Source organism: Plectropomus leopardus, chromosome 1 (assembly GCF_008729295.1).
Source record: "Plectropomus leopardus isolate mb chromosome 1, YSFRI_Pleo_2.0, whole genome shotgun sequence".
Taxonomy (NCBI): Eukaryota; Metazoa; Chordata; class Actinopteri; order Perciformes; family Serranidae; genus Plectropomus; species Plectropomus leopardus.
The window spans coordinates 2,715,711-2,743,408 of NC_056463.1; the positions used below are offsets into that span (position 1 = coordinate 2,715,711).

At 37.4% G+C, this 27,698-nt stretch overlaps 2 protein-coding genes across 2 annotated transcripts in view; both read left to right on the forward strand.

The window, feature by feature from the left end:
* The window catches only part of plekho2 (pleckstrin homology domain containing, family O member 2), a 38,149-nt gene extending 32,027 nt beyond the window's left edge, over positions 1–6,122 (forward strand). The window contains exons 6-8 of the mRNA XM_042490425.1: positions 1–61; positions 1,845–2,159; positions 3,883–6,122. Coding sequence (XP_042346359.1) covers positions 1–61; positions 1,845–2,159; positions 3,883–5,187 — 1,681 coding nt within the window. The 3' untranslated portion in view covers positions 5,188–6,122. The remainder of the gene's footprint in view (positions 62–1,844; positions 2,160–3,882) is intronic.
* A 3,394-nt stretch (positions 6,123–9,516) lies between these two features.
* On the forward strand, positions 9,517–24,612 carry ankdd1a (ankyrin repeat and death domain containing 1A). Its single transcript, XM_042487619.1, has 15 exons — positions 9,517–9,663; positions 10,912–11,015; positions 12,926–13,024; positions 13,377–13,475; positions 13,602–13,706; positions 14,629–14,727; positions 16,662–16,760; positions 18,235–18,333; positions 19,049–19,147; positions 20,998–21,096; positions 21,279–21,377; positions 22,155–22,250; positions 22,669–22,870; positions 23,746–23,877; positions 24,120–24,612. Exons 1-15 carry the CDS (start codon positions 9,630–9,632, stop codon positions 24,179–24,181), a joined length of 1,527 nt encoding a protein of 508 aa, XP_042343553.1. The 5' UTR covers positions 9,517–9,629; the 3' UTR covers positions 24,182–24,612.
* Positions 24,613–27,698: the final 3,086 nt, after the last annotated feature.

Genomic DNA, 27,698 nt, shown 5'->3' on the forward strand with positions numbered 1-27,698 from the left:
TCGAACAAGGCCCAAAGGAAACCGTGACCGGCGGCCACCGACCAGGATACACATGAAAGAGGTTTGTGTGTGTGTGAATGTGAGAATCCATTCATGTCTGTGTGTGTGTGTGTGTGTGTGTGTGTGTGTGTGTAATAAGAAACTGTGTGGTTAGCTCTGTTGCTACAATAAGTCAGTCAATGTTTAAATTTCAACTCCGTCTAATTTCTTCTTCTTCTCATGCTTGTGAGTATGAGTGTGTGAATAAAATCTTTTATTTATGTACGAAAAAGTGTCTACGAAGCAGGATTTGGGGTTGTCAAGGTAACAAGGTTAACTCCATGTTTTCAGTCCTGTATGAAGCCGGTTCACTTTTTACCGGAATAAAACACGGTAAGAACCGAAGAGCGAACCTACACCGGAGAAAGTTAAGGTTTTACTAAAACTGACCCAAAAAATCACAGATCCAAGCAGGATAAAAACTTTAACCCTTTAACACCTGGACTGTCAAAAGTTTCCTTGTGCTGCATTCAGATGTCTTTTGCAAGCATTAAAAACCTTAAAAACCTGTAAAAAAAAAGAGTATTATATAGCTGAATATATATTATTAGCTAAAATTATTTAATTGGGGCTTGTGCATACCTTTTAAAATTTAAAATGATATTTTTCTGTTTTTATCTGTTTATTTTCATTTCTCTTTTTTATTTTCCTTTTATATTTAATGCTTAATTTCCTGTACATTGAAAGCAAAGCTAAATAAAGTTAAATTCCTTGTTTGTGTAAGCACACCCGGCCAATAAAGCTGATTCTGATTCTGAACTTGGCAAAAGGTGCTTGGCAAACTGCAAGAAATTAGGAAAATATGGCAAGAAAATGACCTCAAAATCTGTTGTTTGTCTTTTTCAAAAGAAGACAAAATTATTATACAGAAATATGTAGACTTGTTTGTTTATTAGCACTAATTAATTGCAGCCATCGTTGCTATTTATTGGTTGCTGTTAAGCTACCGTTAAGTTTATAGCAGCTTCACATGCAGATTTCCTGTGTGGATGTATGTATATGTGTGTGTGTGTGTGTGTGTGTGTGTGTGTGTACTTTTTAAAATGTATTTTCCTGTCTAAAAATAAAAACAACAGATGTAACGCTGGTTAAAAGCAGTTTCAGTTGTACCGACAGTTTACTATTATAACTTTCTGTAAAGTTATTATTAAAAATTAAAGAAAAAAAAAGACAGCGTTTCTGTTTTTAGCTGCCTTTATTTGCAACCAACGTTATCCCAGCTCGCAATTTTTGGTTGTAAAAACGTTCTGAGAATGTTACAATGCAACCACTGAATGTTTAAGTAACGTTTTCAGTGGTAAGTTTTCTTTATGTTCCCACAACGTTCTTCTTAAAGTAAAGCCAACATTCTCTATAAACATAAAAAAGTTCAAATTTTTTATTGTAAATATATCACATGAGGTATCACAGTTTCATCTAAAAAAAAAAGTCTGTAATCTCACTCCTCAATAATATTTTCTGAATGTTGCTTTGAAAACGTTCTCCCTTTGTTCTCATGTAACGTTTTGGGAACGTTTTATGAAAGAATCTGTCACCTCTCAACATCACCAAAACATCCTCACTATGTGGCATTTATAACATCAGTGTTTAACTTTACAGGAACATTATTTGAAATGATAAACATCCTTAAAACGTTCTTTGAACATTTCATTAACTTTTTTCGTCAAGACATTATTGCAGCTTGTAGGTAACGTTAGCCAGTGTTGCGGGATTGTTTCCTGCTAGCTGGGTATGTTTGTATAACAGCTTTTATTTTAGAATTTAATATTTATTTGCTTTACATTGAATTAAATGTGATTTTTCAGGTAGCTGATGTGTCGTCTGACGGTATCCTGCGTCTGGATCTCGATCTCGAGGATGCCACGATGCCTAACGGGACCCATCATGCCACCGTCGACGGCACTGAAACACCAAAAGAGGCAACAACAGTCTCGACTCCTCCGTCCAGTGACAGTGGAGCTGCAGAGAAACAGACAGGAGGTGCAGAGGAGGAGGCCGAGCCCGAGGTCACTCCCCCGAAAAAGGTCCTCAAACCTCCCATGCCGCCGACCAAAGAGGTTAAACCCAGCTCAGCACCTGAGGATGAACCTGACAAGGATGACGGAGAAAAAGAGAAACAGGTCTGTATAAAGTTACCTAAAGCAGAACTATTTGTGTATGTCTTTGTGTTTGGATAAAATGGTCTGTCAGGGGTCCTGCGGATCCTGAATGAAGGCCTTAATTGGTATTAAAATGACTTAAATTTATCTTTCAAAAGTCTTAAAAATGCTAAGGCTAAGGCTTTTTTCTGACTTTGCGTCGTAAAGTCTCAAAAGAATTGGTAACATTTATTTTTTGTTAGATTATTTAATAAATTCCTTTTCTTAAATCCAAGCAGGAGAATCTCACATGCAGATTTAGAAACACAAAATTGCAAAGAAAATCTGCCAAAAATGCTGGAAATTTCCCATTCCTGTTGGTAATCCAGTAGATTATTTTATTATAATATAATATGTTCATGGTCTTCCATGTTTTTACAACATTTGACATAGATAATTAAACCTTTTCACTGGACAGAAAAGTCATGCTTTATGTGACAATAAACATTTGGACAAAATAAAATTGTCCTTTAATTTTGGTTGTTTGAAAATTGGTCTTAAACTTTCATGCAAAGGGATCACAGAAGACAGCTATTTAACCCTTTAACATGGATTAACATCAGTTTTCTTGTGCTGCCTTCAGATGCCTTTAACAAGCTACAATCTCTGAATCTGAGGACACTGGTTTGATTTATTTATTTCTTTTAAAAACATGGGGAAAAAAGTAATCAGCAACTAAGCAAGAAATTTGTGCAAAAAATTATTTTAAAAAAATATTTAAAAGGTGACAATGATTTGAAAATTAGCAAGGGAAGATTATTATATATTATAACAATAAAAAATGAAAAAATGTCTGGGTAACTATCTTTATAATTTGTTTAATTGTATATTAAAAAAAGAAAGAGAAAAATATATTAGCACTTTCTTTGGGTCATTTTTTTGCTTTTTTGCTTTATTTATTATTTTGTTTTGTTGTTTTGATTTTTTTTTTCTTGTGTGTTTTTTTCCCTTTTTTCTCTTTTTTTATTTTCAGGTAATTTTCCAGTAATTTATGTTTGTTTTTTTGCAACTTTTTTGGCTATTTCTTGTTAAGTTGCTGGTCCCCCTTTTCAGTTATTTTTTTTAAAGATATCAAGCCAACTTCCGCAGGTATCAAAGGGTTCAATCCAATTTTCTTGCATATATATGGGTTTCGGTGCTATATTTGCATATAAGCCACTATAGTGGACCATAGTGCATAATTTTTTGTTTAATAAAAATACAAATTTATTATGATAGCATCACTACTTTTACCATATAAGGCCAACTCAACTGTTTGGTAAAACATTGTTTTAGACATTAAAAACTCATACTTATGAAATTATTTCACTGTGTATTTAATGGAAAATATTGAATGTATCATTTAACAACAATGATCAATCAACTGTTTGGTAGAGCATGTTTTTTTAAAAAAAAAATTTGGCCCTTATTAGACGTTCATTTTTTGTATACAGTTAAATGAATCTGTTCAGTGAAACCTCTGAAACTATAACATGTAAAATAAATATGGTTTCTAACTTCCTGTTGGAGGCGAACTGAAAAGACAATCTGCTTAAATACACAGCGACATATTTAACTAGTGGACTTTTTTTAGCATGAAAAAAGTGAACCGAATGGTAGAAATCACTCAATCAGGTTAAGTTCAGCACATTTCTAAGATATAGTGACGTTAAGGGTTAACCTGCAGGAATCCTTGTCTGTAAAATATGATTTCATTGTTTTTCAGGTCCTGAAGCCGCCTATGCCTCCTTCTAAAAATGCTAAACCCTGTGCTTCACCTGCTGAAGAAGCTACGGAGGACGAAGCTGAGAAGACGTCTGAAAAGAGTCCTGATGTCAAGAAAAAGACGGGTCCACCACCAACGCCCCCCAACAAACCCAGCTCCAGCAGCTCTATAGGTAACCTTGCCGAGGCCTCGCAGTCCAGGCCGGACTCCCACCCTCCGACCCCTCCATCCAAAGAGAAGAAACCCTCCCATGCTGCTGTGGAACCGGACCAAGAGGTTCAAAGCTCGACTGATGAGACTGAAAAGAAGGAAGAAGGTGATGAAGAGGAGGCGATGGGAGCAGATGAAGCTACAGAGGCTAAGGTCGGAGATGATAAACCTGAGAGTCCAGGAGCAGAAGAACAGGTTTCTGAGGAGGAGTCAGAGGAGAGTAGTGGTGTAAACGAAGCATCCGACAATGAGCCACAACTCAGAAAGAGCCCCAGTCCTCCTCTGGACCTCAAGAAAAAGCCTGATGAACCTGACACGAAACACACGGAGGACGACGCACCTGTAACGCAGACTGACGGAGGACGGGACGCCGCATCTCTGCAAACAGCCTCAGATACCTCAGCCAGCTCTCCTCAAGCAGAAGAGTCGCCGCCCGAGATTGAAGTCCCGCCAGTGGTGGTTTCTTTGAACGACAGCCTCAGCCTGCTCAGCGACCTGCCCGGGGAGAAGAAAAAGAAAACGGAGGAGAAGTCCGTGGACAGCGGTCAGCACTCGGATGACGACAGCGCTGGCTCCGGGAGTGAAGACACACTGGCGGCTTCAACGGCTGCCCTGAGAGGAAGCCTCCCCTGTCTGGACGTGTTGGACGCCAGCGAGGACGACATTCAGACCCCCGTTAGTATAAAGCCGACACAGCCGCCGCCCAAGCCTCTGGTCAGACCAAAGGTGTGTCCCTGTCGGCCCACGCCTCCTCTCAAACCCTCAGTGAAAGTGAGATCAGCCTCCAGTGGAGATCTGCTGTCTGACTCTTCGGTCTGCATTCAGGCGAAACAACAAACCAGACCGGTTTCAGGAGGCGACAGGCCTCCCAGCGATGAAGTCACGAAACTGGAGACTGAAGTGGCGCTGGAGATGGAAAAAACGAGGGAGCTCCTGAGCACAGTGAACCAGTCCCAGGGGGCAGGTGACGGGGAGGGCATGCCCCAGGATCTGCTGGCCAAGGCCATGGAGAAGCTGCAGAAGGCCGACCACGTCCTGAGGGAGGTCAACAAACTGAAACTCGCAAAGAGCTCAAGCAACAGGAAGAGCTGGTGAATATCAGTCAGAGCGGACTGACATTCGCAATCGACCGTTCGCTAAACCCTTCTCCTGAACAGTAGGCGGGTTTCCATGACAGATTTGTGCAAAAATTAAGCAATAATTTCAAAATGAGTATCAACAATCAAGAGGACCATGGTGAACGCACGCACGAGAATCGACAGTCATTGTTGCCCTCGTACTCGTTCGTCTGAGACGTAATGCGCATGCACAAGTGCGGCCATGATGTTATCATTCTCACAGGATCTGTGCACCGCCAGTTTACACGGCAGCAGAAGGGTGGCATTTTCAGATAATTACGCTCTGGTACAGGGTTTCAAAAGTTTATGATTTCCGGACCCCAAAATGCTGTTGTCATGTGAACGAAAGGCTAAACCGCAACAAAAGATTAATGATTCAAGCGAGAACGGTTGCCGTGTGAACAGCCCCAAAGGCTGGATTTACACTAAATGGTTAAAGTGACCCAATTCTGACTTTTCAAAACAATGGATGCCATTCACTCATCACTATGTGGGGCATGTACAAATTTTGGTGAATTACGTTTTGTAGGAGAGCGTACAAACAGTGCATGAAAACAGGCTGAAAACAAATATATATATATATTTAATATGGTGAAAACCAGGCCATTTTAGTGTTTTACAGATATTTGTGGGGATGCACAACACCCAGCTTGAAACTGGGAAAATCGTAGACAAACAGGAATGTCTGGTACTGTTTCCTCACTCTGAGGAGCGAGTCCTCAACTTTGTCAGAGTTTAGGCCAAGATTAGCAGCTCCGTCCTACTTTTTATTGGATTTGGGAAAATTTAAACTCCAGCAACTCCGGCCAATATGACCCAAGATGTACCTCTTTTCCACCACAATGTGTGTGTGCATGTGGTTTTTTTTAAACACAGGTAAACCCGCGAAAAATGCTGCTTTCCCATTGCCAGTAGAGCAGAGCTGTGTACACGGCTCTGCAGCAGACGTCTACACCTTTCTGTGTGTGTGTGGGTTGTTTTGGTGTGAAGGGAGGTCTGTGAGAACTACGGTGGTTAATTCTCGTTATCGCTGACTTATTCAGTCTCTCTTTTAAACTCTTTGCGGACTATTTTGGATGTTTTAGCACTAATTAGGTGCAACTAAAATTAACATGTTCACCCGGATGTTTCCATCAATGCCAATTAAAGCTGGAGGCCATAAATACCCGTGACCACTGCAGATAACAGCGGGTGTTAGCGGGTTTTTATGTGCAGCAGTAGTGTTCTGTTTGCAAAACACATGTAAAAACCTTTTTCCTTGTACGGGTAAAACTAGTTAATTTAAACAGAAACAGTGTTTTTGATCAACTTGTGCACGTAACGGGGTTCAAAATCTTTCTGCAACATTTTAGTGAGCAAAATCAACAGTTGGCAGCTTGAAATGAGAAGCTGTTTTTGTTCTCGTTTGACTGAAAGGTTTTTTTTCAACTCTAAAGTATTAGTAATTAGATTAAAGATAGTTCAATACAATTTTGACTAGTTAATGTGACACTGTTGTCATTTTTCGCTGCACATGTGCTTTACGCGAGCTGAAAGTCTTACAGTGTAGCGGCATGGGCTGAGGGGTTTCAGGGTTTAGCGAACGGTCAATTGATGGACTTTGGCAGAAATCTCTAAATTTTCGTTGGTGATGCAGCACGTGCAACTGTTCGCTCATGAATTACTAAGTGCAATTGTTTGTAGTTTAACTTTCTCTGCAGCTGAAGTTAATGCTTAATGTCCTACTGTTTGTTTTTTGTATTATATGAAATATCGGACATCTTCAATTACTTGAAAGTTAATTAGAGAATTAATAATATAATGACAAAGCAAAACTGCCAGAACATGCAAAAAAAGTACTAAAAAGTGTTAATACCAAATTACACAACAGTTTCAATAGTGTGCTCTTTTATTTGTAGACATCATGTTTTTACTGGCAGTTTATGAGGGAATTTATATTGTACATACTTTATACTTTTAGCATATGTGCTGTTTATTGTTGATGAGGAAAGAATCTAGCTCAGGAGTTTTCTGAAATTAATCTTTTCAGACTAATCACGTGCAAAACAAATATCTGCTCCTCCACATAGAATGATTATAGTTTTGTTATTAATGTTATACTGATATTGTAAATAACCGATCAAAGAGCTTGTAGCAGCCCCTGCTGGCTCCCACTAACCTCTCATATTTTTAAATTTTACATTTCTTTTATTTTATATGTGCTCCTCAGTGACTTCTCTCACAATTTAAATCACAAACTCTGCAATGTTTCCCCTATTTTGTGTCCAGCGCTCTGTCAAAAGATGACGACAGTGTTCGACTATTTTCAATGAGTCATACCATTTAGAGTATGCAAGAATATTTTCTAACAGTAGATATATTTTGTACTCTTTGATAAAATTTGCTATTGCCCAAATAAACAAAGGGAAACTATCTGATTATGTTTTGTGTTTTTTAGGCCGAAGTATTTAAACCTTTGAACCCAGAGCAAACTGATGTGAATTCTTTCAAAAACACGAGAAAAAAGGCAAGACATTTAGTAAGAAATGTTCACAAAAATTGAAAGAAATTAATACATAATTAAAATATTTTTTTAAAAGCTAGGCATGAATTACTGGGGGAAAAAGTGGAAAAACTAGGGAACAACTGTATTTATAATGATCACAATTAAATTAAAAAAAAAATTTTTCCTTGTTCCTTGTTGACTTTTTGATTTATTTTTTTTTTATTTTTTATATTTTTTTCCAGGTTTATTTCATTTAATCTTGTACTTTTTAACTAATTTCTTGCTAATTTTTGGGTCATTTTTTATTCATTGCTCATTGCTATCTTCCCATGTTTTTGAAAGAAATCTACCCAGTTTGCTCTGGTTTCAAAGGGTTAAGGCTTGAGTAAGGCTTGAGTAATCTGACAACTCCTGACCAAGAGACATATTTTAAAGATATTTCATATTATAGTCAATTCAAAGCAAAAACAGTACAGAATGGCTGATAAATTGTACAATAAACCCAAATAGTGAATGCAGTAACTCCCACAAAGTTTGTATAAAACGGTTGTTTTGGTTGAATTCTGAGAAGGTTATTTCCTGTGAATATTTCCTTAGAGATGAGTTTTCCTGATATACTGTTTTAGGAACTTTTACACAGTTCTGTGTTTGTATGGTATATATGGTTTAATTTTTAACAGCCATACAAACCTTTTTGAAGAATTTCCTGTTTTCTTCTCTCTGACACTTGGCCATTTCTCTGTTAGCTCAGTGATTGTTTTATTTGCATACTTTTTTAAAACAGGACGATGCTGTTTAGCAGAGGGTGAAGGCTCTGTGAATATATGACTCAATTTCAGTTTTACTCTTATATCCTATAATATTCTAAACTTTGAAAATAAGAATTTCCCTCCCAAAGCTTTGGCGACTCCTAGTGGAGGTCAGGACCCCAAAGTTTGAAACCAGTGCTCCAGAAAGCGTCGCTCAGATTTATTTAAGAAATTATTACATCTATTTTAATCTATTTTATATTATTCTCTATTATTGATTTGCTTTTTAGAAAGATCTACTTTTCAAACCTTGCTGAAAACTGCAAGCTTGATTTTAGTCTAATCACTTAAAATTGTATTTGATGAAACAGCAGGGAAAATAGACAAAACTTACAATGATTTTGAGAATCAGTACATTGTTTAATCTTTTGAAACCTATACAATTTGGCTTGATTAAAAAAAAACAAAAAAAATGGGAGGATGAAAAGCAACTCATATATATATATATATATATATATATATATATATGTGTGTGTGTGTGTGTGTGTGTGTGTGTGTGTGTGTGTGTGTGTGTGTGTATATATATGTATATATATATGTATATATGTATATATATTTAAGTAAATATAAATATTAAAGTTTCATCAGTTTAAGTTTTTAAGTTGCAAGAAAATAACCTGAAAATAAGAAAAAAAGGTAAAAAAACAAACCAAAAAATACAACAACAAAATAAACTAAGGAGAATGCTACAAATTAAATATAAATAAATACTTTCTTCTTTGCTCCATAATGTAATTTACATAATTAAAAGAATTATAAATATAGTTCTCTGGACATTTTCTCTCTTTTTTTTTTTTTTTTTTTTTGATAATGTCTAATATCCCCAGATGCTATAGACTACTTATCAAAAAAATAACAAATTAATTGATAATAGAAATAGATGTGCTGTCCTACTCAGAAGTAGCTCCTACAAAAAAAAAAAGTTGCAAAAAAGTAGGCTCCTGATTTTATTTTGAAGGTAATGAGCGGAAGTGATAGCGTTTGACGGTTTTAACCCTTTCAGCTGGACAGGAGTAACTGCTCCGTGTGTGTTCAGCGTCCAGCCTCCTTTCAGCTGCCGGAGGTGAAGAGACTGCGATGAGGGAGGTGCCGGCGGAGGGTCAGAGGCTGTGAATCATCGTGAGGATGGAGGACGAGCTGGTGTCGGAGGAGGATTTCTGTGAGTAAAAGTCTGTTTTTGTGATCAGCTGAGCGCCGCAGGGAGCGCGAGCTGCCATCCGTCAGCAGCAGCAGGATGTCCGCGCGCACCACAGAGGCACAAACCCGCGCGTGTCACGCTGCTTTAACCCGCAGCAAGAGTTTATTTTGCACCGTGTAATACTGTAATATTACCGAATATGAGCCGTGAAATCGCCGCTGCAGCGTTTTTAACGCGTTACTCACTGAACAGTGTGTGACGGTTTAACCCTTTGAAGCCTCAGCGGCAGTTTTCTGGTGTTGCGTTCAGACGCCTCTGACAAGCATTTAAAGCTTTCAAACATAAAGCAGATTGATTTGATCTCTTTCAACAAAATGAAGGAAAAAAAGGCCATCAGTGAAAAAAAAGGTTTAAAGAAAATGGCCAAAAATTAGCTTTTTCAAAAAAGAGACAGAAAAATATTGAAAATTATCAAATTGCTATATATAAATGTGTGTGTGCGTGTTTGTTTCTGTAACCTAATTTGAAATATCTAATTATAAAAGTTTGTTCCCAATATTTTCCTCTAGTTATTTGATAATTTTCTAATATATTTATCTCTTTTGGTAAAGCCAATTTTGTTCATTTTTTTTGAAACCTTTAACAGTTTTTTTCTCTCATGTATTTATGTAGAGTATTTATGTATATTAAATATGTATGTATGTGTATAAATTTATGTGTATAAATCTTTTTTTTTTTAGGTAATTTCCCTTTGTTCTTTTTACTTTTGGTTTTTATTTTCATTTTTAGTACTAACTTCAGATAATTTTCTTGTAACTTTTTTTTTTTTTTTTAACTAATTTCTTGCTGATTTTTGGGTCCTTTCTTGTTAAGTTGCTTATTGCCTTTTGTCCATGATTTTTGAAAGAAATGAAGCCAGTTAGCTCAGGTTTCAGAGGGTTAACCACAATATTCTTTTGTATTACCTACTAAAATTACTGAATTAATGTCTTTTTACCTAAAGATTATTAAGTAATTTTGTTGCCTTTAAGTGAATTGTCTCCCCGCATGTAAAATTAAAGCTTGCGTAAACTAGGAAATTTAAGTCTCATCTCTGTATATAGATGTTCACGTCTAAGGCCACATGGTGGAGGATTTTGGAAAGTGATGTATTACTGTAGTACCTGAGTCTCAGAGGTTGAATAGAGTATATGTCAACTTTTTGCTGTTGCTTTTCGCTGACCTGCAGAACAGTTTTAACTCTTCATCTCCCTCCGCGTCTCCTCACAGTGCTGTGCTCAGAAAAGGACTTCCACGATGCAGCAAAGAGGAACGACACGGCGAAAATGCAGGAGCTGATCAAGAAAGGCGTGGATGTCAAGGCCAAAAATAAAGTAAGGACCAAAATGCAAGAGTGCAGGGGGGTGTACATGAAGTGGGGGGGTTTGGGGTCCTCTGCCAAAAAATTTTGGTGATTTTTCTGCAACAATTTTTGCCTTTTTGATTTTTATTGCAATAAAAGCAAAGGTGAAACTAATCGCTTTAGCCAAGGCTACACACATACAGTATACATTTGGCAGAAGACACTTGAAAAAAGGAAAGGAATGATGCTAATTATGATAATGTACATTTTGGTGTAAAAATTTGTCTGACTGGGACTCGCTAAAAAAGTGGGGTTTGGCCCCGGGGGGCGGAGCCTTACGTGTTGTTCGCGTTCTCATCAGCTCGCATTGAGAGCCTCTCGTCACTTGTTGGTTAAACTCACAAACCGCAACATGAAAACTAACTTGATATTTGCCTTAATTCTACGATTAAACTTACAGGAGACTTAATGCTCCTCAAACTGAGATGATTGTGTAATATTTATGATAATCTATTCATGAAGAAGAAACACTTTGTTTTTGGCCCTTTCCTCAGCTGTAGCTGTGGCGTCCTCTGTGAGCTACTTTACCGTGCCAACAGGCCAGAATCACTTTAATACACTCAACTGTAAATTTGACTTTTATTGATAAGGTGAGATTCACGTAAAAATTGGCCAAAAACTGATGTTTGGATTTTATGATTTAATGTTAGCGTTAACCAATTTGATGTAAATGCTACCAAGCGTTTATTTCCAAAGGAAAGCTGTCAGTGTAAAGTTAGCTGTTTTTAGTTATTTTTATCCAATATTTTCATGACACATGATATAAAGCACAAAATAGCCCATTTTAATGACAGCATGACTGGAAAGTGAAAATTTAAAGATGTAGGCTACATTACTTATACTAACGTAACATAACTGTTCCTTTATCACGAGAAACTCACGAGCGTGCGCTAAAGTCACGCCCAACCAGATGAAACACCACTTTTTTTTTGGGAATCCCATATCTGACCTCCACTTTTTTAACAATCTCAGGATGGAGACAACTAAATTAGTGGACTTATGTGGTTAAACTTCATGAAGATATAATGGTACATAAACGCTGCGTCCCAATTCAGTGTCTGCATCCTTCGGAGGCTGCATTCGAAGGCCGATTACGTCACAGGTCTGCGCGAAGGCTGTCCCATTTCGTCCCGATTCGAAGGCTCCTTCTTTTCCCTCTTTTTGGAGGACACGTCGCTACTATCCATCGAGGCTTTCCATTTCCCAAGATTCCTTGCGCGCCCGTGATTTTCAAAAATAATTGCCATAATGGCGGCACAGAGCGGAGATCGGAGCGTCGATTTAACTTAATGGGTTTTTTACTCGTTTGAAAATCAAACGCCAGATATGTTAAACTTAGAGGGACATTAAAATCTCATCATTTTCTTCATAATACGTGACGTTAGTAATGCTAACACGTAGCCACCTAGCATACTAGCTACGGAAACGTAGAGCGAGCTCGGCGCTGTAGCCACGCAGAGGAGAGCTCCGCCCGCTGAGCGAGGCTCTGCTGACCGGAGATAAATCAGCTTACGATGGGGAATATAAATTTTAAAAAATATATATTCATATATATTAAAATAACCCCCTCCCATCTCTCTCTGGCGAGCTTTACAGCAGGAATCAAATGACGTGGGGGTAAGGGCGGGAACATCTGGTGACAATCCTCCGAAGACTAGTCTGTCCCATTTAACCACCGCTGATGCCGCCTTCGAAGGCGCCTCCGAAGTAGTAAAACCGCGTGGGCTGCGTCCTACGAAGGATGCAGACCCTGAATTGGGACGCAGCTGTAGAAGAGCGAGCTCCACAGTCCTGCTGTTGTGCATTGACTGACGAAGCTTAGCGAGAAGCTTTGTGAAACCATCGTTCGTTCATCAGCGACCTCTCTCTGACTCCGCACAGATCGACCGTAAAGCTCTGCACTGGGCGGCGGGAGCTGGGAATGAACAGGCTCTGCGTCTCCTGCTGGACCACGACACTGACGTGGATGAGAGGGACTCTGTACGTACGCACACATTTACACAGATCCAAATGAGGATTTACCACTGAATTCGTCAATTCCCCAACACAGCGATATCACCGAGTAGTGACTTATTGGAAATAATAATAATAACAGTAGCGGAGCCCAATTTTTATCTGCAACTGTGCAAAAATACCAAGTATAAACAGATGAATATACATGCAAACAAAGAGATATGCAGCATTCAAAATGTGAATACAAACACACGATGAATGAAGCTTTGTGAATGAAGTTTCAGACTATTCGGTAGATTCCTTCTCTATTTTATATAATTTTATATACATGCACGATCAGAGCTTCACTGCACGTAACGCTTTAAATGTTTGTCCGCAGTTCGGCATGAACGCTCTGCTTCTGGCGTCCTGGTTCGGTCACCTAAAAGTCCTGCAGATCCTGGTGTCCTGCGGAGCAAAACTCAACTGTGAAAACAAAGTAAGAGACGCTTCATTTCATCATCACTGCAGACTCAAACTGTGAGCTTATTGTCTGATTGATGTTTGTGTGTGTGTGTGTGTGTGTGTGTGTGTGTGTGTGTGTGTGTGTGTGTGTGTGTGTGAGGATGGTCTGAGTATGCTGCACTGTGCCGCCCAGCGAGGCCACATCAGAGTGTTGGAGTTCATCATGGAGGACCTGGAGGACATTTGTCTGGACAGAGTGGACAAGGTGACACTTGTTTTTTTTTTTTTTTATTTATTCTTTCCTTCAGACAGCAGAAACAGCAGTATTAAAACTTTTATGGTGAAAGAAGGAGACAAAATAAATACAACTGAATGAATGAAACATTAACACAATCCAAACTGTAGACAGTACATACTGAAGAGGACACCTACATTTATAATAATCATGGACAAATATAGTTAAAAAAGAACTAAAAATAAGATACTACTAATAATATATGTATAATTGATAATAATATAATATGATATTTAAAAAAAAAACTAGGAAGGAATGTAAAAAAAAATCATTTATAAATCTTATTATTATTTTAGAGTTATTCTACAAAATAAAAACACATTTTTACAACTTTTCTTTTTTTTTGTTGCACTTTTAAGGCCATTTTTGTGTTTGTTTTTTCTTAATTTGTTGCTTTCTTAATTTTTTTCTGCTTTCATATCAGGTAATATTTTGGCCTTTTTTAAATTTTTTTTATTTGTTAAGTAGCTGCTTCCTCTTGTGCCTTTGAAAGAAATCAAGACAGTTTGCTCAGCTGTTAAAACGGTTAACCTGGGCCAAGTGAGAAACATATGAGTGATGTCACCTGCTTCCAGTTTACAGGGCCAACAAAGGTTCGACAAACACATCCCCTGCCCTGTGCACCTTTAAAGGTGTCGAGGTGGCACTATTTTAAATTTACAGACGAATATCGTGCAAAATGTGTGAAAAGAGCCGTTTTTTGTAGAATATACGAGTCTAAATCCCCCCTGTCGTTCTACATCTTTTCAAACATTTAGCTGTTTGTCATCAGAATATCGTCAATATGCCATTAAACGAACGAACGGACGTTACCCTTCAGTCTGAGCGTTGTGTGTGTGTAGAGTGTGTAACGTAGCTCCAGCGTGTGACGGGCTGATGTGTCTCTGAGCAGTCGGGGAAGACGGCGCTCCACCTGGCTGCCGAACACGGACAGTTTGAAGTGGTGGAGTTTCTGATAGGAATGGGATGCACACACGGTTTGAAGGACAAGGTACACACACACACACACACACACACACACACACACACACAGTTGTGTTACACCTGTGTTGCACCTTTCATACAAGAAATGCAGCCCAACATGATTTACAACAAAGAAGTTAAATGCACCAAGTGTTTCACATTAGTTAGATCCTTATTTCAAACATGGCAAATAAAATAAGATAAGGAAAATGAAAATAATGCCACCGGACATAAACAGTGAACATAAATATTTCATGTCCAAAAAGGAGTATGGGGAAGTAAATACTACCCCCTTTTTCCCAACTGCATATACATATATAACAGGTATATATATATATATATATATGTAACAGGAATTAAAGCAAAAACAAGAACAAGACGAAAATAAGAAGATGAAAAGACACAGAAGACATAAAAAAAAATCTGCATGTAAAAATAAGATAAGATCAGAATATAATACATATCCTGCATTTTCACGTGGATAAAAAAAATAAGAATAGAAATAGAATGAACCAAATGCATAACATATGATGGAAAATAATACCCATTGAGATAATGTTAATAAAAATAAAGTTAAAATAGTTAAATGAAAACGAAATTTTCAATATTGTATTTACTCAGCTGTCACACCTCGGCTGAGCTCATACGAAATTTAATGCTTCCGTCATTATGAAGCCGTCTTCACACAAGCAAACAGCATGAAGCAGGATGTGTTCGGGCCGTAAATCCTGTGTATAAAAGGCGCGGAGAAACAGCCGAGAGCTAAATCATCTTCTGCTGACCCTTTGAACAGCTGGCACAAAGTAAATATCACGACACTCCTCGTCAGTTTAACACATTAAAGCAGCATTCGATAAAATCCATCACAACTTGAACCAGCTGTGACTATGCAGCTTACAGCCGAGACGAGGTAAACACTACAGTTGGTGGTGTCGGACACCACAAAAACAGTCCATCAGAGTTATGCTGCGTTCACATGAAATCATGGAAACTTTAACTTTTTTGCTGTCCTCCGCAACAGAGTTCACAACAGGGTGTTACATAGCTCCCCCACACAAGACGAAAACATTGGGGGTATGGAAATTGCCTGGAAAATTATACTATATGATACGATGCGATGATACGATACGATACGATACGATACGATACGATACGATACGATACGATACGATAATTTAAGATACAACTTTATTGATCCTTCACTGGGGAAATTCATTGTTACAGCAAATACACTTACAAATAGAAAAAGGATTGAATCAAAATACTATTCACAGCAAGTAAAAGTAAAAATACTACAATTTACAGTAATAATAAAGACTTTATACACTTATGTTTACTGTCCAACATACCAGTGTCATCTATGAGCACAGATTACACAGGATACTTGTGCTCAGAAAAACTGTAGTACACACATAGTGTGTAGTAGTATTCTAAGTATGAAGTAAAAAATGATTATAATTGCACGTAGGAATGAAAAATTGCTCAGGAGGAGAAACGAGAATTGCATGAAATAGTTAGACAGTGGAGGTGATATATAACATAATAAAAACTAAATTACTTTATTCAATATATTTGATTCCGTCCTTTGTGATCAATACTCTGCATCATTGAAACATAATGTTGTGCACGTTCTGTTGGCTGTTTGCTTGTTTTTACCCCTGCAAAGGCTGCCTTTCACCGTCCGCCTGAATTAGATTTTTTGATCTATATTGTCCACTTTTGCATGACATAATCCACAATGAAAGCAGATCTAAGCTTGATTTAATGCTCTGCTTCTTACTACAAACATGATCAAAACTACTAAAAAAGACCAAAGAAGGACACGGCCTGAGCTCGTGTTTGGACCGTTAACAGCGAGGTGTTAACAGCCTCTCTCGGCTGGTTTTTGTGGACAGACTGTGTGGAGGAAGTTGTGTCAGAGTGGGTTTCTGGCTGTAATGTTTTGTTTTGTCTGGACTGCAGGAAGCGAACACAGCTATGCATCTGGCAGCAAAGTTTGGGCACACAGAGGTGCTGCAGAAGATGGTGGAGACTGGAGTCGACGTCGATGAGAGAAATATAGTAAGTGGACTGAATGGGGCCGCAAACTTCAGTTTTTGGGAAAATATTGCGTAACAGGAAATTTTGCACATTCTGATTAATTTTTTTACATGAATTTATGGTGGAAATTTTTAAAAAAGTCAACTAATTTCTTGATTTTACTGGAAAGGACAAATGCTCATGTTCAAAATTAACGCCTATGTATTGACGTGCTTTTTTAGTTAAAAAAAAAAAAACGTAGTGGAGCAGTATGTAGGATTTATTGGTGGAAATTGTATATAATATTTAAAACTTTTCAATTGAGTATAATTACCTGAAACCAAGAATCATGTTTTAGTTATTAACATGAGCCGTTTTATCTACATAAGGAGCAAACTGTTTCTACAGTGGCCCTGAATGGACAAATCATTTTGACATTACCTGAGGGCCACTGTAGGTTCTTCACATGCTTGGAAAGAGAGGGAAAGGTTATTCAGTTGGTTGCAATCTGCAGCCTCGCCACTAGATGTCACTAAAATCACTGCACCTTTAATACAGAGTGAGAAATTTGTCTTAATTGTTTTATAAAAAGACTTCATGCAGAAGGAATAATTACATGCAAAACTATGAAAATATATCATAATATAAATATACATGAAAATAAAAACCCCATCATAACTAATGCTGTTTTAGCAAAGTTTGTTTATCCAATAACCCAAATCCCAGCTTCATATAGAACATTATTTTAATCAATCACTCAGACTTTATATGTATAGCAGCACTTCATAAAAACATAATGTAACACAAAGTGTTACACACACACACACCACAAGCATGTGAATAAAAACAAAAAAGACAAACACCAAGAAAACAGTGCTCATTAAAACCAAAAACTGGGGAAACACAACCATTAATAATAAAAATTATCATAATAATAATAATAAAAGATATATGAATAAAATACTCAAACTGTAAATAAGCGGCAAATAAAAGGATAACAGAACAAAGTAAAATAATAAATATGTTAAAAATAATACATTTATATAGGAAGTAGTAAAACTGTGAAAAAGACTAAAATGTATGAAAAAATAGTTCAATTAAAAGCCAAACTATAAAGTTAGGTCTTGAGTTTGATTTTAAAAATATCAGACCCCTCTGCTGCCCTTTGGTCTTATGTCTGTAGAAAGTATTAGTATTAGTATTTGTATTAGTATTAGTATTAGTATTTGTATTGGTATTGGTATTAATAGTTATTTTTACGAGGCCAAAGTGTCAGTTTTGTTTTTTAGTTGGCGAGTCACTTGTTGGTTCCTGCTTCTCAGATTTGAAGATTTTCTGCTTTTCTGTTGTTCATATGATCCTAAACTGATATTCTGCCTGCTGGTTGGACAAAATCAGATCCTCTGAGACGTCACTGTTAAACACTCGTAGGTTTGATGAGCCGTAAGTAAAGCCGTGAGTAAATCAGCGTTACGGCGGCGTGCTGCAGACCGAAATGTTCCTGTTGTGTTTTCAGGACGGTCTGACGGCGCTGCACCTGGCGGCTGACGGAGGTCGTTATGAGTGTGTCAGACTGCTGCTGGAGTCCGGCTGTAACGTCAACGCACAAACTAACGTACGGTTTGTTCATTCAAGTAAATAAACATATAAGCATTCACCCAAATACCTGCAATTTTTCATTATTATTTACAGAAAAAAGAAGATAAAAAAGGAAAAATAAATGAACAAATGAATATTATTTGGTTACTTAATAGTAGTAGTATTTTTATTCAGTCATTACACACAACACAGCAAAGACAAAAAGTACTTACAATATACATTCTAATGTACAATAAGTATATACATTTTTGATAGTAGCATAAAGTAAATAACGTGGGGTATAATGTTTTTCCTAGTTTTCCTTTTTTTCTGTAAATAATTATATAAAACTGTAGATATTTGATTTGGGGTATGCAGGTGTATGCATGTATGTTTAATTAATTAGAGTAAAGGTTAAATCAATAATGAGGCTGGTTAATTAAAATTCAATGACTTATGAATAAGGGTTGAGATTAAATCTGTTTCTACTTCTCACATACTTTTTTGAATATGTAAACCAAGTCATCGTGTGTTTGAGCATTTATTTTTCTTAATGCTTTTCATTGTCTGTAGATATTACTTTTTCTTTGTTTGTCTGCTTTTCTATAATAATTTAATTTCTTTGTTTCCTTTTTTATACATTTGAAACAAATCAGATCAAATCAAATGCATGTATCATTTTCAGCACACAGAATATATTGCAAAATATCTATATGATATTTATCTTAATAATAAATATCTTCTGTCTGCAGAGGAACATGAACGCTCTGCACTACGTGGCGCAGCGCGGCTTCGACAGAGAGGCCAGTTTGCTGCTGGAGGCAGGAATTAACAGAGATGCTGTCGACAGTGTGAGTAATGTCAGCGGCCGCGTGACTCTGAGCTCTCTGTAGTTCATGTAGTTCTTTTTGTAAATGAGCATCTTTACACTAAATCTTGTACAGAAGAAGTTACCAAACCTGCCGCTTTGGGTTAAAATGTACAAGACTGTTGCAGTGGCTGCATTTTTATCACACTTTTATCCAGAGCACCTAACCCTTTAAATCAGAACAAATCGGGTTAATTTCTCTCAAAAACACGAGAAGCAGTTACAAGTTCCTCTAAATCACAAGAAAATTACCTGAAACTTAGTAAAAGCAGAAAAGAAAAAACGTGTTTACAAAAAAGGAAAAAATTAAACTAAAATAAACAACCCCCCCAACAAAATAATGAATAAATCTAGATCATTATTATTATTATTATTATTATTATAGTTTTATGAACATTTTTCCTTTTTTAAAAGTATTTACTAATAACTGTCTCTCTCTTTTTTAAAACTACTTTTTTCCCTCTAATTTTTGCAGTTTGTGGGACCTCTATTGCCGTGTTGCTCATTGCCTTTTTCCTCATATTTTCAAAAGAAGTTAAATCAATTTGCTCGGGTTTCAAAAGCTTAAATGCACGTGAAAGATGTCTAAACGCAGCTGAAGAATACTGATGACGTAACTGGGTTCAAAGTGTAAACAATGTGCATCACAGTCACACACACACACACACACACGTACTCACACACATGTACTCACACACTCACACAGCGATGGTATCGAAGCCTGACCATTGGGAGCGCTTCAGGGTTCATTGACATGTGGATGGAGGGAGCTGAGGATGAAACCGCTGACTCTGGAGCTGCTGAAGTACGTTGTGAAGTGCTCGGCTGCACATTGCGGGGTCAGAGCATTCATCAGCCGCCACTTATTAACCTCCAGTGGTCCATATTTAAGTCACTGTGGCAGAAAGCGTCACATGCAGCTACCCTCTCGTCCCCCACAGATTCGAGCGAGTAACACTTGATGGGCGACCTTAAAGCAGCACATAGACTTCACTGAGTTTCGCTTCTGGGGCGACGGGGAGCGAGGTGTACCAGCACGCTGTTCAGAGGTGTAACAGTTAAAAGGGTTCCCCTCTTAATTTACAACACAGTGTGCACTTTTACGGCCAATAAATGTGTCCCGTAAGTTGTTAAGAAAGGACGGACATAGACAGACTCCGGTCATTTTAGTGAGATAGTTCAGAAGAGGATTTAGTTGCAAAAATAGTTTGTATATCCTTTTGAAACTAATTTGCAAAAAAAGATACTAAAACGTTCACAGAATAAAGAGGAAAACATTTTAATAGGAAATATAATATAAAATATAAAACAAAATTTACTGTTCGCACAAACTAACTTGGAGAACATTGCTGGTCCTCCAAGTAGTCTGGTTTTGGTATTTTATTTTATTTTATTTAGTTTAGTTTAGCTTTAGTTTTTTTTTTTTTTTTTTTTTTTTTTTTTTTTTTTCATTTCATTTTTTACTTTTAGTTTATTTTTTATTTAGTTTTTCTTTTCTTCTATTTTATTTTTTTTAATTTAGGTCTGTTTTTACTTTTACTGGTTTATTGGTTGATCTTTTTACTGGTTTTCCATTGGTTTATTCTTCGTCTTAATTCTTTTTTTTTTTTTTTTGAGTTTTTATTTTTAGTAATGTCATGTTCAATGGATTTGATTCGGTTTTATGGTCAGTTGACGGCTTTGTTTTGCAGCTTGTATCTTGCACTTTGTGCAGCACATTGTGCTTCCACCCTGAATGAAATGTGCTACCTAAATAAAGTTTTGCTTGCTTATTTTATACAGCAGGGCATTCTCATCAGATATTGGTTTCTTCCGTCTTTTTCTTTGAAACAGCAACGCAACACAGCGCTCCACCACGCCGTGTTCAACAACCACACGGAGGTTTTACGGCTGCTGATAGACGCCGACTGTGACCTGGACATCACCGACAGCGTGAGTACAAACCTCTGCAGCTGCACTGGTGCACAGTAAAGAGCAGAAAAGCAGCTGGTTCTGCAGGACTACGATCATTTTAATGAATCTAAGAATTCACAATGACATGGTGATGGCTCTCAGGGGAAACAACACAAAGGCTGCATTGCATTAAAATCAGGTTTATGTGATGATGTTCACAGAGACAACAGACTGCTCTGCACATCGCAGCAGAGCACGGCTGGCAGGAGCTGGCCGAGATGATGCTCATCTCCGGTGTTAACCTCAATCTGACTGACAAGGTACCACACAGCACATACCTTCATCCAGGATTAAAAAAAGCAAACAAAAATGCTCAAATGTCATGCTATGATGCTTTTTTCTTTTTCATTTTTTTTCTTTTTATTGTTTTTTTTTTCTTTTTAATATTTTCTTTATGTGTTGTTGGAGAAGTATTTTTTTTTTCCTCCAAAATATATTTATTGTCGTTATTTTATAAGATAAGAATACCAGACACAATACCAATACAGACACACACACTTGTGCTGTCATAAATTAGGACACAAATTACTCAATATATCCATAATATACTAAAAAAACAACTAACCAAACAAAAACAACAACAACAAAAAAACCCTACACACAAGAAAAATGAAAAAAAAAACACTCAATTTTTCCTCCACTGTTTACAAATGCTTTTTTGTGTGAGGAACTATTCAATTTATTAACTCAAATAAAAGTAGTGACAATAAAGTTAAAGAAATACAATTAAAAGCCATGCATACAAAATCTCACTGAAGTAAAAGTACAGGTAGGTATTATAAAAAAAGTACTTTAAGTATCAAATGGAAACGTACTGATGCAGAAAAATGGCTTTTCATGTCATCATTTGTTTTTTTAATGTAACTTTTAAGCAGCCTTGTGATTTTGAAAGGATGTTCGTTTTGTGTGTCATCTCTTGGTTTTGAGGTTTTTTTCTACATGCTTATATCATGAAGTATGTCTGTTTTATTTACGTTGTTTAACGGAGTAATGGACCTTCTGTTCCCTGTGTTTTATTGGCTGTATGATGCGCACAGCAGGGGAAAACGTGTCTGGAGGTGGCAGCCAGAGGAAACCACGTCATCCTGGTCGACATGATCATCAAAGCTGACCGTTTTTATAAATGGGAGAAGGCGAGTTAAGTTATGTACCATAAACACAAACATCGAATGCTTTCTCTTTTGGAAACTGATGTTTTCTAGTTCATGTGCAGCACTGTTTTAAGGCGTTGTTTTTGGTGTGTGGTTGACAAGTCAGTAAACGGCCAATGCCGACTCCGCACTGACAGTAGCTGAGGCCGGAGTCATGATGTTTTTGGGTTATCCGTCCATTCGCACATCCGATTCTCGTAACTGCAGCTCTCAAGAATGCCTTTAAGGAGTTTTTTTCCCATTTGGCACAAACATCCATCCTAGTTCTCTATAGCAATCACGAGGAACGCAAATTAAGAATGGAGCACTGGTTTTAATATTTATTTGATGTTTTGTGTTAACTTCAGACGTTTTACACACAGTACACCACACTATGTCCACAATGTATGAAAACGTTCAGGATCAGATGAGCAGTGAGCAGGACTCCTGGGTCGGGAGGCCGCTGACCTTCAAGCAGGACCACCAGCCGGAGACGCAGCACCTCCGCTCCGTCCTGTGGAACCTGGCCACCAAGCTGCTCTGCCGCGGTGAGTGGAAGATCCTGGCACAGCACTGGGAATTCAGCGACGCACATATACGAGCGATAGAGCAACAGTGGACAGGTGAGCTCCGCTGACCCCTTGAAATGGTTTAAAATGTAAATGTCTTAAACAATTCAAAATTGTTGGCTCCAGCAGTTTTATACCAGAAAATCATGTAATGATTGGTTTTCTTCAAATTGCTCAGAGCAGGTTTCCCAACCTCTCTTTTAATTCTCCTGACCAGCTGTCGGAGCTCAGCAGCCAAAAAATCGATACGCCTCTCATGTCTGCACGGAAATATGAGCTGGAGCAGGAGTCGAATAATTCAGCATGAAAACTGAAAGCAGTGAAAAAGTCTGTACATCTAATTCTCGTGAATGTGATATCTTAAGAACGCCTTGAGGGAATTTCCTCAAATTTGGCACAAACGTCAACTTAGAGTCGAGAGTGAACTGTAAAAATTTTGTTGTCAAAGGTCACTGTGACCTTGCGTTTGTGTCATTCTTGTTAACACAATATCTCAAAAAGACCTTGAGGGAGTTTACTCGACTTTGGCACAAACGTCCACTTGGACTCAGCAATGAACTGATTCCAAATTGGTGGTCCAAGGTCAAAGTTCGAGGTCACTATAACCTCAAAAAGCAAGTTGTTTTGGCCATAACTCCAGAATTCATACACTGATTTTGACAAAATTTCACACAAATGTATAATAGGATGAATTGATGACGTTTAATATTCAAAAGGTCAAAGGTCAACCTCACATCAATAGCTCAATATATGAAAATACAACGAGACAGTTTTTGTTCCACATCTTTCTGTTCATGACAAAAATCACAACATTCCTCCAAATCACCTTAATTATCAATAGTTAATAAATATAATAAATACTAAATTATAATAAAATATCATTTTTACGTTATTTTTACATGAACTATGATTCTGAACTGAACTTCTAGGTATGAAAAGCTTTAAGGAGCACGGTCACAGAATGCTGTTAATCTGGCTTCATGGAGTCGTGATGGCGGGCGAGAACCCCATCAAAGGCCTGTACGAGGGGCTGGTTGAGATCTCACGGACCGACTTGGCAGGTGAGCCCATCAGACTGCCCTGTGGAGCTCCGCTGAGTGTTGCATTGTTTCTGAACTCGTGGTAATGTGTCTATATGGTTGGACCAACTACATAAAAAGACTAAAAATGCCCAGTAAGGTAGCATTGAGGTCGTTTTGTGCTTGTGTGTTTCCTGTGAGGTGCTGTGTGTGATGGTTGGATGTGAAGTGGCAGCGTCTGTGATGTTCAGGTGCATTACGTCTCCTTGTTTTTCATCCTCCAGAGTGCATCCGGCAGAAGGCGAACGCAGAGACCAGCTCTCCCAAAATGTGCTCTGCAATGTGACACCAAACACTGTGAGTGACTGTGAAGACGACACAACAAATCCAAGGTTTCAGTTCACTTCTGTTTCCACGAAGCTTTGTATTATCCACAGCATGTTTACACATTCACACAGTGATTCATTGTTTTGGGGTCAGGGAACATGATGGTTGTAAAACTGTAAGATACTTGGTGAAAATGTAAAATAACTTTTTTTTAATGCATGTAGTCAACACCTGCTGGCACTACTCTTATTATAAGGATACTCACAAAGGGCTTTTCTGCACATAATGACAACTTATTATTCATCCTAAATTAATGTGATGCTTTATTCTGCAATTATTCTCAAAGCTTCTCTTCCTTAAACCTTTGCACCCTGGGCAAAATAGGTGCGATTTCTCTTAAAAACATGGGAAAAGAGGCAACCAGCAACTTGGTAAGAAATGCTCCACAAATTGCAAGAAATACTTGGAAACAGATATTTTTTTAAATGTCTAGGGGGGAAAAGAAAATTGTATTTTTAAGCACTTTTTCCAGGTCATTTTTTATGTTTTTTTTTTTTTTTTTTTTTTTAATTATTTGTTAATAAAAAATATTTTCAGGTAATTCTCTTGTAAGTCTTTGCTAATTTCTTTCTAAATTGGGGTTATTTCTTCTTTCTTCGCTCATTGCCTTCATCCCATGTTTTTCAAATCAATTTGTGATGTTGCGCTTGAAGCCGAACTCTTAGCACAGTTTTGACCGTCACTGCGTCACCTTTAAAAAGCAGCTCAAGACCGACTTCTGTACACTTCACTTCATTTACTTTTTCTACTGTTCTATTGTGTCTCTGGTTTTATTAATCTTTTATTGTGAAGTACTTTGTGATGTTTGCTCTCGGACGGTGCTATATAAATATTAACTGTGAGTGTGACGACACCAGCCACGCAGTGCGGCAGCTGTTAGACTTTAAATACACTGTAGACAGCTATGACTGAAAAATATTAACCCTTTGAGACCTGGGCAGACTGGCTTGATTTCTTTCAAAAACATGGGAAGAGGGCAATGAGTGACTTAAGAAGAAATTACCCAGAAATGAGCAAAAGATCATTAAAATGTACAAGAAAATGACCAGAAAATAAACAAAGAAGGAGAGCCCCCCCCCCCAAAAAACCCAACCAAATATTAAAAATAATAGCCTAAAGTATATAATTAGAACAATCATAAACGTACAGTTCTCTGGACATTTTCCCCTAGCTTTTATAAAGAAATGATGTTCTTAATTCACTACTGTCTTTCAATTTGCATGACATTTCTTGGCAAGTTGCTCACTTTTTCCATATTTTCAAAAGAATTCAAACCAATTTTCTTAGCGTGCAAAGGTTTAAATACTTTTGAAAGGCGTCACAAGAAAAGTGATGCCGATCCAGGTCTCTAAGGGTGAACCACAAAAGCACATGAAGCAAAAGCACATGGAAATCTTTTATTATTTTTATTGTTGTTATATAAATTGATGTCAGGTTTTGCACTGTTGTGTTTCCACGGCAACAGCGTTGCATCTTTGTTGGTGGCTTTGCACTCTCTGTTTTTGTGGCCTTACAGAAAAAAAATTATAATCTTGAGTGTGAAATTCAGTTTGGGCCATTTTTGTTTGCAGAAAGAAAGAGCATAATGACGACTTTATCTTTAAGGTTAATGGAGGTGAATGGAAACTGTATCTACCCTCTTGTATTTTCACAAAGTAATGACATCAGATTTTTTAATTATTTGTTTTGTATATTTGATTGTTTCAGCGAGTATGTTGAGTTTTGTTTTCAAGCAGCTGACTTCTAAATAATATGTGTTAGTGAGGTATAAATATAAGTTTTGTTTACATACATTTTCTGTTCAGACACCATTTAAAAATAACATGAGAGCAGTGAATATTGTATGAATGTTGCTTTTTTTAAAGATCAATGCAATAACTAGATTTTTCTGCACCAGTGAAAATGTATTATTTGTATTTATTGTATAAACTCTCAATGCAGCTATGTACATGATATGTTCATATGATCAATAAAAACTCCACTTTGAACACAAATTTCAATATTGCACTTTTCACCCACAAATCTGGACCATAGTGTAAAAAGAAGACAAATTGAGGAGAATATTATGTTCTTTTTTATTTTTTAAATTTATTTTAGTATTTTTTTATTTCTACCAAACTATATTTCCATTTTATATGTAGTATAAGGATACAAATTAAAGGTAACGATTATTTGTGGAGATAAAAAAAACAAAAGGATACGAATAAATTCAAATTTTCTGAAAATGATTTGTCGCTTTAAAAAGAACCGGAAATACTAGTATGTGTGCCTTGTTTGTCGCACTGCATTCTGGCCCTTGTAGTCCGTCTCTTAACTTCCGGTCATAACTTCCGGTTCTGGTTTTGAATTGGCTGCAGGACTCAACCGCTGCGCCGCAATGATGGCTTCGGGCACCACAGTGCTGCCGAAGGCTGAACACGGAGAAGGAGGTTCGTATTTTAGCTCAAAAAGTGAAGATAGATGCCAAACTCGATACTTTTTTTATCCCGCTGTGATTTACGAAACGAGACGCTTCGTGACAGAGCTAGCTAGCTAGCTAGCTAACGTTAGCATGCTAACCTGCTCGAGCTCTGTCGCTAGGTTACTAACTTTATTCACGCCAGTGTTTCCACCGATCAGGAGTCAAATTAACGACATTTAAACAGTATTATTTTTCATTTTCAGAAAACAAGAGGACTCCGTGTCCGTTTTACGGCTGTCGGCGGGTCTATCCGGACTCTGCCGGTCTGGAGGCTCACATCAAGGATCATGAGATCTCAGCCGAGTCTCTCCCAGGTGAGCTCCAGCTCTGTTTGGTTTCATATTGCGCCAATAAATCCGATAATTCATCAGTTTTTTTTGCTATTGTGATGTAATGCCAATAGCTCCATGTTAGCTAAATTACCATTTAAAACAAACTTGGTTTTAATCTTCAAAAATAGGCCGAAGATTTGTAAACAAAACCGCCTGCAGAGAACCAACAAACAAAAAACTTTCAGGGATTTGGAGACTTCAAAACGGTTCAAATCATTCACAGAGGAAAAATAAGCCAACTACCACCCAACAGTATCCGAGTTTTTAAAGACTATTTTTTTGGCATTTTTGCCTTTATTAGATGGGACAGAAGATTAATAGCATTAAGGGGGAGAGGGATGATGATATATATATATGTACATACATAAAGATATATAGATATACACGTGATTTTTCATTTTCAGCAAAGAGGTGTTGAGTCTCCAACGGCCTCGAGGGGTTTCTGATTCAGTTTTAGAACCTAACACCACTTCAACTGGAGCATGATCTGACAATACAACATTACCAATTGAAGCAGCGATAACTGTGTTCACTAATTGTTTAGATATTAGAAAATAATCTATTCTTGAATATGAAGAGTGTGGGTATGTATAGAATGTATATTCCCTTTCTTGGGGGTGAAGAGTTCTCCAGATATCAACCAGACCCAGCTCATCTTCCAAAACCTCAATGGCTAGTTGTGA

Excerpts from the sequence above, each read along its gene's own strand:
- ankdd1a (XM_042487619.1), top strand. The coding sequence starts at position 9,630 with ATGGAGGACGAGCTGGTGTCGGAGGAGGATTTCT. Across the intron at positions 13,707-14,628 it reads GTCTGGACAGAGTGGACAAG|TCGGGGAAGACGGCGCTCCA; the intron begins GTGACACTTGTT and ends GTCTCTGAGCAG. Across the intron at positions 19,148-20,997 it reads ACAGAGATGCTGTCGACAGT|CAACGCAACACAGCGCTCCA; the intron begins GTGAGTAATGTC and ends TCTTTGAAACAG.